Genomic DNA, 12,485 nt, shown 5'->3' with positions numbered 1-12,485 from the left:
AGGTAAATTGCACAAATGCTGCTTTTGTACAACTTGAAATTATTGACAAAAAACTTTTTTTAACCAATTTACATGAAGTTAAGCATTAAATGTATGCAGACACTTACAAATCCTCACTGCAGGCATGGCGTCCATCATAGGTAGACACATTCTGGACAGGACTTGAAATAAAGATGATAAAATCTGCTATATATAATACTGGTAAAGCTATGTCAGGCCCCTGTGTCATGAAGTGATACAGACCATAAATTGTATTTGAGGGTATGGGAACACTGGAGGCTTGGAAGCATGATATGTTCCTTGGTAGCATACACAGCATGAGTATATAATTGGCTAGGAATTCAAACTCTACAAGGTTTCAGTGATTACAATACATACCACCTATGCCTATCTATGAACAGATCATAGCACATTATATTTTTATCTTTTCATACCTGTATCTCTCACTAATATCAGTTTTACTATTTTTCTTTTAACTTATAATACTAAAAGTAAGCTTGTTTTTATTTTGATAGTTACAAGCCTACCACACACACAATATACATCAAATGTAGTTTCCACTCAGAACTTCCATTCTACTTACGCTTCTTTGTAGTGAATAACATAGCTGAGCAGGTTTCGCTGGTCTGCAATTTGGAAGTTTTCCCACCTAAAGAAAGCCACTCTGGGTGTAACTTGAAATATGGTCAAGTTGAGTGTAGCATAGACACCTACAAAACCATGGAGAGGCTAATGTTATCTAGGGGTTACATTCCACATGCTAATGAAGCAAGTCAAAGGGTAGAATTGAGGACAGGCAGAAGGGCAGAGATAAATACATATTACTACATATATAGATCATGCTAACTAAAAGCTTTAAATTGTACTGATGTCATAAGTATGAAACAATAAAATAGATATGTATTCTCGGGTCTATTGACTAAGGGAGAAGGGCAACATTACATCACAATAATAAGAATAATAATAGAAATAAAATCCAGAAATATAGGAATTATCATTTTCAAGAAAACAATATTCATTTTCAAAAGCTTATCCTGGGAAAAAAAAAAATTTTTAAAAATTATTATCAAGAAATTACCCAAAACAGGACGACAACATGTCTTTTTACATAAACATTTTTGAAAGAAAATCTTACGAAATATTTATTTCAAGTGATAATAGGTGATGTAAATGATGGCTTTGTAGCCAAAATCTAACTTTTCATCATATGTCATCCAGACAACTGAATTGACAAGGCATTCTGAGTCAAAATATCTGACAGTAAATCGCTTCAAATCTATATCAATCTATATGAAGAGATCCCAATGATACAAGACCCACATGAATTCTAAATTTAGAAATCTGTATTGCTATTTATCTTTAAAAATATCTTCGTAACAGATTTGCTTTGATTTCTGCTAAAAAGATTCTTTAAGCTTAATTTTACAGTTATTAATGGTGGATACTACACATGAGAGTTCACAACTAGACGTACAAGGCATCTGATTTCCGTTGTTTGTTTCCGAGATGTCGTTGTCAGCTGTGGAGTTCATTGTCACAGAGCTAAGGAGATCCATTATCTTGTTGTAGCAAAGTTTGCGATTAAAATGGAAGAACATGCTGCCATTTAGAATTTCTAAGTTATTTTTGGTTTTTTCAGGAAACAAGTTTTCAAGATTGTTGTTGTCATTCACCATTAAGGCATATCTGAAAAAGAACAAAAGCATATTACATTAGTTGGACTTACACAGAAGAAATCATGAACTGTGGAAATGCATCTTCTTGAAAAAAAATATTCCATTCCCCATCAAAAATATTTTGTTTCATCTGATGACATGTTTCAAACTGGTGTACACAAAAGGCCATGACACAGGCCATCACGAATCAGATTTTTTTTCTATCTTCTATTAACAATGCTATCAACAATGTGCTGTGAATTAGGAAAATATTGTTATCTCCCCATTAAAAGCAGAAAAATAATTTTATAACCAAAAATAGAGAATTATTGTAAAAAATTTAAATACAAAATCTGAATTGTTAATATTAAGGATGAAGTAGATGTGTTGTTGTCATGATCTTTCCCATAGAAATGATGTTGTCTAATGAAACACTAAATACTGGGGAAATCTCCTTATGTATTAAAACCTTCCATCCATCCAGGAGGTACAGAAACATTACTACAACAGCTTACTTAGCATTGTACAGGGTCATGCCACGTATTCTCTTAAGGTTCCTAAAGAAGTTTAGAGACAGAAGGGCATGGGAAGCATGGATCCACACATATGTCATCACTTCCTCAATCTGTCCAAGATTTTCTTCCAGTTCCACAGCGATGTTGCCTAGAGAAGATTAAACAAAACACTGAGAAACAAAATCTTCAATATTACATTTATTTGGCTTAATATACCTGGTGAACTCTCTTGCTCCCATGTAAATTGTATCATTGTGTGACATATACCTCTATACAGATATAGTATGTATATATCTGTCTACAGTAACAGTGACCTTGTCATTATTGACATATATCTCTCTACAGTAACAGTGACCTTGTCATTATTGACATATCTCTATACAGTAACAATGACCTTGTCATTATTGACATATCTCTATACAGTAACAATGACCTTGTCATTATTGACACATAACTCTCTACAGTAACAGTGACCTTGTCATTACTGACATATCTCTCTACAGTAACAGTGACCTTGTCATTATTGACATATATCTCTCTACAGTAACAGTGACCTTGTCATTATTGACATATCTCTCTACAGTAACAGTGACCTTGTCATTATTGACATATATCTCTCTACAGTAACAGTGACCTTGTCATTATTGACATATCTCTATACAGTAACAATGACCTTGTCATTATTGACATATATCTCTCTACAGTAACAGTGACCTTGTCATTGTTTGACATATATCTCTATACAGTAACAATGACCTTGACCTTAGCTTTTTGATAACAGAACTTATCTAAGAAATTCTCATAGCTAAAGGTTCCGTTAGATTTTGTCAAACTTTCCAAGAATGAAGTCACAAGAGTTGGTGCTGATTTGGAACAAACTAGAAACAGGTCATGAAAAATTTTAACACTATATACTTGTAGTTGACTTTTTACATTTTTACTATATAAACATAAAACATACTTTTATTTATCCTAGCCCTACAACCTTAAACCTTATTTGGGATAGTTGCTGTTCTGCAGGTTTAGCTGATCTGACAAACAAAATATCTATTCTTCATATTACAGAAGATTATATTAATTCTGTGAACACTAATTTCATACATACAGTATCATCTCTGATGTATATATAATAAACATAAATGAAGACACCAATACCAATAGGTGTAAATGAAGACATGTCTAATGTTAGATATCAATACAAATAGGTGTAAATGAAGACATGTCTTATGTAAGATATCAATACCAATAGGTGTAAATGAAGACATGTCTTATGTGAGATATCAATACCCATAGGTGTAAATGAAGACATGTCTAATGTTAGATATCAATACAAATAGGTGTAAATGAAGACATGTCTTATGTAAGATATCAATACCAATAGGTGTAAATGAAGACATGTCTTATGTGAGATATCAATACCAATAGGTGTAAATGAAGACATGTCTAATGTGAGGTATCAATACCAATAGGTGTAAATGAAGACATGTCGAATGTGAGATATCAATACCAATAGGCTTGACTTAAGAACCATGTCTTCTGTTGATATGTTTTATTAAAGACAGATATCTACAATATTAATATTCTTGAATCAAGACAGATCTCTAATGTTTATCAATACATACTTAATTGTAAGTATAATACATGAGTAAATAAATGAGAAATAACTGTCCTATTGGAAAAGCACTATATTAGCCAGAATTGCTAGTGGTTAACCCTGTTTACAACCCTTAGAAGATTTTGGAGATGTCTGATTATTGTTGTACTCACTTCCAGAGCTGATGCGGATTTCCAAGGCTCCTTTGATGTATGTGCATCCCTTGAGATTTTGAGCTGAATCTACGCTGTCAACTCTCATGGGTGGGCAGACTGTTAAATTGAACAACACCAGTAAAACCTACTAATCCAGTCATGCTATTATAAACAATCATACCAGATCAGACAACAGACTTCGTTTATCATCATTTATCAATTAAATCTTTTGAAATATCACAAAAGTAATCATCTGGCAAAAAACCCGTGCACGTTTATATTTATTGTTGTTCCATAATAATATAGCTTCAATGGCATGAAATAACTTCTACCACTACGTATGCTCCCACTCCCCAACCCTTGGACTACAGAAGGATAAATACTGTCCTGTAATAATAAGCCCACCCCTAACTTGCTGTAAGATGATTGCCACCCTGGACTACAGAAAGACAAATACTGTCCTGTAATAATAAGCCCACCCCTAACTTGCTGTAAGATGATTGCCACCCTGGACTACAGAAAGACAAATACTGTCCTGTAATAATAAGCCCACCCCTAACTTGCTGTAAGATGATTGCCCTCCCTACTCCCTCTGTGTACTACAGCAGGGTAATAATAATAAGCCCATCTAGTTAACTTGTAATAAGATGTACTGCCCCAACTCCCCTCCTGGGCTTTCTGCAGCATGGTATATAAGAATTACTGAAAAGAATGATAGAATCCTTTTCTGATCCAATAAATATATAAATGATTTCATAAAAATGATATTGTGGTTATAAGCAACCTTTTGGACATCTTCCTTCGCATATTTCACACTTGGATACATTGTTGACGCTCATTCCAGCAGGGCAGTGTGGGGCACACTCAGCTGCTGTTGTGTTTGTAAATGGCACCAGATACATTTTCATACTCATGCATTCTTTGTCCAAGAGGCAGCGACGGTTGTGAACCTACAACAGCAATAATATTCTTGTTAATGTATAAAAAAAATATAAAATCTGACAAGTCTGAGGCAGCGACGATTGTGAACCTACAACAGCAATAATACTCATTTATCTATAAAACATTATTAAATTTGACAAGTCTGAGGCAGCGACGATTGTGAACCTACAACAGCAATAATACTCTTGTTTATCTATAAAACAATATTAAATTTGACAAAGTCTGAGGCAGCGACGATTGTGAACCTACAACAGCAATAATACTCATTTATCTATATAACATTATTAAATTTGACAAGTCTGAGGCAGCGACGATTGTGAACCTACAACAGCAATAATACTCATTTATCTATATAACATTATTAAATTTGACAAGTCTGAGGCAGCGACGATTGTGAACCTACAACAGCAATAATACTCATTTATCTATAAAACAATATTAAATTTGACAAAGTCTGAGGCAGCGACGATTGTGAACCTACAACAGCAATAATACTCATTTATCTTTAAAACATTATTAAATTTGACAAGTCTGAGGCAGCGACGATTGTGAACCTACAACAGCAATAATACTCTTGTTTATCGATAAAACAATATTAAATTTGACAAAGTCTGAGGCAGCGACGATTGTGAACCTACAACAGCAATAATACTCATTTATCTATATAACATTATTAAATTTGACAAGTCTGAGGCAGCGACGATTGTGAACCTACAACAGCAATAATACTCATTTATCTTTAAAACATTATTAAATTTGACAAAGTCTGAGGCAGCGACGATTGTGAACCTACAACAGCAATAATACTCTTGTTTATCTATAAAACAATATTAAATTTGACAAGTCTGAGGCAGCGACGATTGTGAACCTACAACAGCAATAGTACTCATTTATCTATAAAACATTATTAAATTTGACAAGTCTGAGGCAGCGACGATTGTGAACCTACAACAGCAATAATACTCTTGTTTATCTATAAAACAATATTAAATTTGACAAAGTCTGAGACAGCGACGATTGTGAACCTACAACAGCAATAATACTCTTGTTTATCTATAAAACAATATTAAATTTGACAAGTCTGAGGCAGCGACGATTGTGAACCTACAACAGCAATAATACTCTTGTTTATCTATAAAACAATATTAAATTTGACAAGTCTGAGGCAGCGACGATTGTGAACCTACAACAGCAATAGTACTCATTTATCTTTAAAATATTATTAAATTTGACAAGTCTGAGGCAGCGACGATTGTGAACCTACAACAGCAATAATACTCTTGTTTATCTATAAAACAATATTAAATTTGACAAAGTCTGAGGCAGCGACGATTGTGAACCTACAACAGCAATAATACTCATTTATCTTTAAAACATTATTAAATTTGACAAGTCTGAGGCAGCGACGATTGTGAACCTACAACAGCAATAATACTCATTTATCTTTAAAACATTATTAAATTTGACAAGTCTGAGGCAGCGACGATTGTGAACCTACAACAGCAATAATACTCATTTATCTTTAAAACATTATTAAATTTGACAAGTCTGAGGCAGCGACGATTGTGAACCTACAACAGCAATAATACTCTTGTTTATCTATAAAACAATATTAAATTTGACAAGTCTGAGGCAGCGACGATTGTGAACCTACAACAGCAATAATACTCTTGTTTATCTATAAAACAATATTAAATTTGACAAGTCTGAGGCAGCGACGATTGTGAACCTACAACAGCAATAGTACTCATTTATCTTTAAAATATTATTAAATTTGACAAGTCTGAGTCAGCGACGATTGTGAACCTACAACAGCAATAATACTCTTGTTTATCTATAAAACAATATTAAATTTGACAAAGTCTGAGACAGCGACGATTGTGAACCTACAACAGCAATAATACTAATTTATCTTTAAAACATTATTAAATTTGACAAGTCTGAGACAGCGACGATTGTGAACCTACAACAGCAATAATACTCTTGTTTATCTATAAAACAATATTAAATTTGACAAGTCTGAGGCAGCGACGATTGTGAACCTACAACAGCAATAATACTCATTTATCTATATAACATTATTAAATTTGACAAGTCTGAGGCAGCGACGATTGTGAACCTACAACAGCAATAATACTCTTGTTTATCTATAAAACAATATTAAATTTGACAAGTCTGAGGCAGCGACGATTGTGAACCTACAACAGCAATAATACTCATTTATCTATATAACATTATTAAATTTGACAAGTCTGAGGCAGCGACGATTGTGAACCTACAACAGCAATAATACTCTTGTTTATCTATAAAACAATATTAAATTTGACAAAGTCTGTGGCAGCGACGATTGTGAACCTACAACAGCAATAATACTCTTGTTTATCTATAAAACATTATTAAATTTGACAAGTCTGAGGCAGCGACGATTGTGAACCTACAACAGCAATAATACTCTTGTTTATCTATAAAACAATATTAAATTTGACAAGTCTGAGGCAGCGACGATTGTGAACCTACAATAGCAATAATACTCTTGTTTATCGATAAAACAATATTAAATTTGACAAGTCTGAGGCAGCGACGATTGTGAACCTACAACAGCAATAATACTCATTTATCTATATAACATTATTAAATTTGACAAGTCTGAGGCAGCGACGATTGTGAACCTACAACAGCAATAATACTCTTGTTTATCTATAAAACAATATTAAATTTGACACAGTCTGAGACAGCGACGATTGTGAACCTACAACAGCAATAATACTCATTTATCGATAAAACAATATTAAATTTGACAAAGTCTGAGGCAGCGACGATTGTGAAACTACAACAGCAATAATACTCATTTATCTATAAAACAATATTAAATTTGACAAAGTCTGTGGCAGCGACGATTGTGAACCTACAACAGCAATAATACTCTTGTTTATCTATAAAACAATATTAAATTTGACAAGTCTGAGACAGCGACGATTGTGAACCTACAATAGCAATAATACTCTTGTTTATCGATAAAACAATATTAAATTTGACAAAGTCTGAGGCAGCGACGATTGTGAAACTACAACAGCAATAATACTCATTTATCTATAAAACAATATTAAATTTGACAAGTCTGATAGGAGTTGAGGTGTTTATACCCTGTAAACTTATTGATTTTCCACAGGGATTTATTTTCATTGGATTTCATGGCTGCTCGTCTGACCAAGTTAAGATTAAATCCTAAGGGCTGAAAAGTTGTAGTCTTTTTCTAGAAACCATGTGTACAGCAACTGATTGCATAGCACAGAGCATGGGCAGAGACAGACACTACGATTACATCTGGGCAGTAATCAAAACATTTTGAAAACTTTCAGAAAATAAGAGATATTTCTGATAGGTTTTCTGTTATCATGTACCAGACATTTGAGAGAAGAAAAAGCTTCTATGAAAGGCTATGATAGACATGTTTCCAAGCTATTTATCTGTGGTATTTTGAACCTGACCTTTGGTGACTGTTTTGATTGACCAGGTTTTACCTTGTAGGTGCCCGGTGAACAGTGATCAATACATTGGGAATAACCCTGGGTGCTGTCCATTACATTCTTGCAGGCGATGCATTGGGAGGTCTTAGGTCCATAACACCCTCCCAAACACTTGGAGTCACAGCATTGACCTTCAAAGCACATCCCACTGGGACAGTTACTCCCTTTAGGACAGTCTGCAAAATAAATAATCAATTTAATAACATAAAATTAAAACACAGGTAACCATCAGCAATATTCTTAAGTGACTGATAAAGGGTAGTGTCCCCAAACATCTTCAAAATTATTTTCTTCACATGCTCAATATACAGGAAAATATCATTTAGAACAGCAATATTCTGAATTTATACAATAATTTATTATATCTTTAGTTACTGACTGCATGTTGGAAATAGTTTGGAAATAAAGCCTTGGCTCAAAGCTATCAGGAATTCTATAGTAATTCTATGACTCTATCAATGTTACATCTATCATCCAGGTCTGGAAATATTTCTTTTATAATCAGCAGTACTTATATTTGATCTTGTACAGATCCAAACATCAATTGATGTTGACAATATCAGAATTATAATTTCCAATAAAAGCTCTAATGATAATAAGACATTTTTTCCTAAAATAAGATTTGTATCCTTCTAGTCATGAAATAAACCATTTGTTAAAGTACTTAATAACAGAAGTTATAACTTGAGCAATAATTTCCATTCAGTTTCCAGAGATATCTTTTTATCTTCTCTCAAATCCCCATAATATGACAGATATATACATACATTTTGAATGAAGGACTCTGGCAATTTTATTTGATTAATGCAGACATTGTATTTAAGACCATCAATGGCTTTGTTATTCCACATGTCTTCAACTTACAGGATTTCATTTTGATAAAAAGTTAAATTTATTGCTGTGTATTTCTAAGCTAATGATATTGAGCCAGCTCAGAGGATTGAACAGAATACGCCCACCCTCCATCCTGTGACAGCTCCACCGTTTTTTGTCAACAGATGAAAATTATGTTAATGAACCCTGAATCAATCAGAAATATAGTCCATCATTGTCAAAACTGAAAAAAATGTCCTATAATCTACACAATGATGCAGCTCCTTCTCATCAGTGATAACCTTTAGTTTTACAGTATTTTCATACAAGACAGCGCACGTAACAAAGTTACAAGTATTGCATTACAACAATACAACTCTTTCAAATTCATATGACTCTATCATCCATGAATACTGTTGTAGCTCATCTTTTTTAAAGTAACCCATGATAATGCAATATCTACTTAAGGTATCACGCTGCATAAATTCTCAGTTAATGGACAGTTTTACACCAAGAATTAATGATATGTGAACCGAATACTGCACATTTGTAAATGCAGTAATCATACTAAATCTAAAACCAGTTGAACAAGTAAACCAGTTTACATGATTTCCAAATATGGACTTACAGCTCAAGAAAAACATACAACCTGTTTGTTAATGTATATTTTGACAACATCATTGACTCATGTAGTATATTATTACTGTACAACCTGAAGAATATCTCTCAAGACAGAATGTGGAAACCGCTCATTTGTATATAATGCACACATGTATAAGTCAGGGATATCGCTATAAAATCAGTGTATGACAGTATACCCCTTATACATTTAACACAAATATCTCTGTTTAATTTCGGTATTACAATATATTCCTTACAAGTTTGAAAGGGATATCTGTGTGAGGTCAGTGTATGACAGTTAACCCCCTGTATATTCTGTGTATAACACTATGCCCCTCATGGATCTGACAGGGATATCTGTATCTTCTGTGTATAATACTATACCCCTCATGGATCTGACAGGGATATCTCTGTATATTCTGTGTATAACACTATACCCCTCATGGATCTGACAGGGATATCTCTGTGTATAACACTATACCCCTCATGGATCTGACAGGGATATCTCTGTATATTCTTTGTATAACACTATACCCCTCATGGATCTGACAGGGATATCTCTGTAAATTCTGTGTATAACACTATACCCCTCATGGATCTGACAGGGATATCTCTGTGTATAACACTATACCCCTCATGGATCTGACAGGGATATCTCTGTGTGTAACACTATACCCCTCATGGATCTGACAGGGATATCTCTGTATATTCTGTGTATAACACTATACCCCTCATGGATCTGACAGGGATATCTCTGTATATTCTGTGTATAACACTATACCCCTCATGGATCTGACAGGGATATCTCTGTATATTCTGTGTATTACACTATACCCCTCATGGATCTGACAGGGATATCTCTGTATATTCTGTGTATAACACTATACCCCTCATGGATCTGACAGGGATATCTCTGTGTATAACACTATACCCCTCATGGATCTGACAGGGATATCTCTGTATATTCTGTGTATTACACTATACCCCTCATGGATCTGACAGGGATATCTCTGTATATTCTGTGTATAACACTATACCTCTCATGGATCTGACAGGGATATCTCTGTGTATAACACTATACCTCTCATGGATCTGACAGGGATATCTCTGTGTATAACACTATACCCCTCATGGATCTGACAGGGATATCTCTGTATATTCTGTGTATTACACTATACCCCTCATGGATCTGACAGGGATATCTCTGTATATTCTGTGTATTACACTATACTCCTCATGGATCTGACAGGGATATCTCTGTATATTCTGTGTACTACAGTGTATCTCTCACTGATCTGATAGTGTTATCTTTGTAAGGACTGTGTAATACTGTGTCCCCTATCCCCAGGTAAACAGATCAGTTGCACCATACAGCCATTAGCTAGCAGTGATTGCCAACTATCATAAAGTCACATTTTATGATTATAAACAAAGCTAAGGTCAAGGTCACACTCAGGTCCCTTGTACATGTTTTTCCAAAGTACAGTCAGGCGTGAAGTTTACCTGGACAGAGAATACACAGACTTCCTTTACTGGTATGTACTGACTGTGGTATACAGTCCAGGTATGCAGAAAAAATGTAGGTGTGTATATAAGGTGTATTCAGTTATTGCTATACATGTATCAAAACAAATTGTAAGTCGTATATAGAGATAATTATAAGCTGATCATTTGGTGGGATGTTTGTAGGACTGTGAGAATATAACTCAGAAAATATTCCAGTACACACCTGACCAGGTGAACAAAGCTATAATGTAGTGTTTTTAAGCTGATCTCTGTTGGTATGTGTATCAACTGTAAAACCATTTGTATCTAGAGTACTTTATACTATATGTTCATGTCAATTTGAAAGAAATGGAATTCCAAATAGCACATCAAGATCAACAAGTCCTTTTAACAGCACAATATTTCTCCTTATATTTTTTCATAATTATCATTAATTTATTTCCCCCATTTTCTCATTTTAATTGCTTTGTACTTAATTGTTAAAGGAAATTGTTGAACCATGGTGATCAACAAGGAAATCAACATCTGTTACATATGTTGAAAACAGCATACTATTATTTCCTAGTATTACTAAAACACTTCAGGGGCCTTCAATCAAGGAAACAGGAGTTTGTAAAAGGATTTGTTAAATTCTACCAGTTTATCATGTGTTCATGTGTAGCTTATTTTGTATGCTGCTACTGATGTCAAAGATGGTACTATGCTATATCCTCTTTACTTTACCACAAATAAACCCCTGTCCATAAACTAGCCCTCTTCTTTATTTTTGCATAACATGTATAATCTAAATTATGCTTGTCGGCTGGATTGAAGTCCATGGGGTTGTACTCACTACAGAAGAAGGATTCACTCAGGGAAAATCCACGTAATTGGGCGAATGACCCTCTTTATGTTCATGTCATTTAGGGAATCAAACCCTGGATATCTTAGTAAGAGGCAAATATGTTACCATTGAGCTATCCCATCAGATTAATCAACTTTAAAATAGTAAGCCACACAAAATTCATGTACAAGTCCTCTTCAAATTTTAACACTAATTTTTACAGTATGGGAGGGTTTTATAAGTATAAATGGTACATGTATGTGTTACTATCAAACTATATGAAGTCTAGGTATTGTGTTGGGGCATCCTCCTGCCTTTCTATTCATCATCACTA

At 34.0% G+C, this 12,485-nt stretch overlaps 1 protein-coding gene across 1 annotated transcript in view; it reads right to left on the bottom strand.

The window, feature by feature from the left end:
• LOC132559489 (insulin-like peptide receptor) overlaps positions 1 to 12,485 on the bottom strand; it is a 70,782-nt gene that overhangs the window by 23,413 nt on the left and 34,884 nt on the right. The window contains exons 3-9 of the mRNA XM_060224115.1: positions 8,383 to 8,564; positions 4,704 to 4,869; positions 3,938 to 4,036; positions 2,171 to 2,318; positions 1,475 to 1,686; positions 584 to 710; positions 108 to 161 (exon numbers count right to left, since the gene is read on the bottom strand). Coding sequence (XP_060080098.1) covers positions 108 to 161; positions 584 to 710; positions 1,475 to 1,686; positions 2,171 to 2,318; positions 3,938 to 4,036; positions 4,704 to 4,869; positions 8,383 to 8,564 — 988 coding nt within the window. The remainder of the gene's footprint in view (positions 1 to 107; positions 162 to 583; positions 711 to 1,474; positions 1,687 to 2,170; positions 2,319 to 3,937; positions 4,037 to 4,703; positions 4,870 to 8,382; positions 8,565 to 12,485) is intronic.

This window comes from Ylistrum balloti, unplaced genomic scaffold (genome assembly GCF_031769215.1).
Source record: "Ylistrum balloti isolate Yb309-2 unplaced genomic scaffold, AGI_CSIRO_Ybal_v1 Utg370924, whole genome shotgun sequence".
NCBI lineage: Eukaryota > Metazoa > Mollusca > Bivalvia > Pectinida > Pectinidae > Ylistrum > Ylistrum balloti.
Note: the sequence above shows the minus strand (reverse complement) of the source record. Positions and strands in the feature narration are given on the sequence as shown.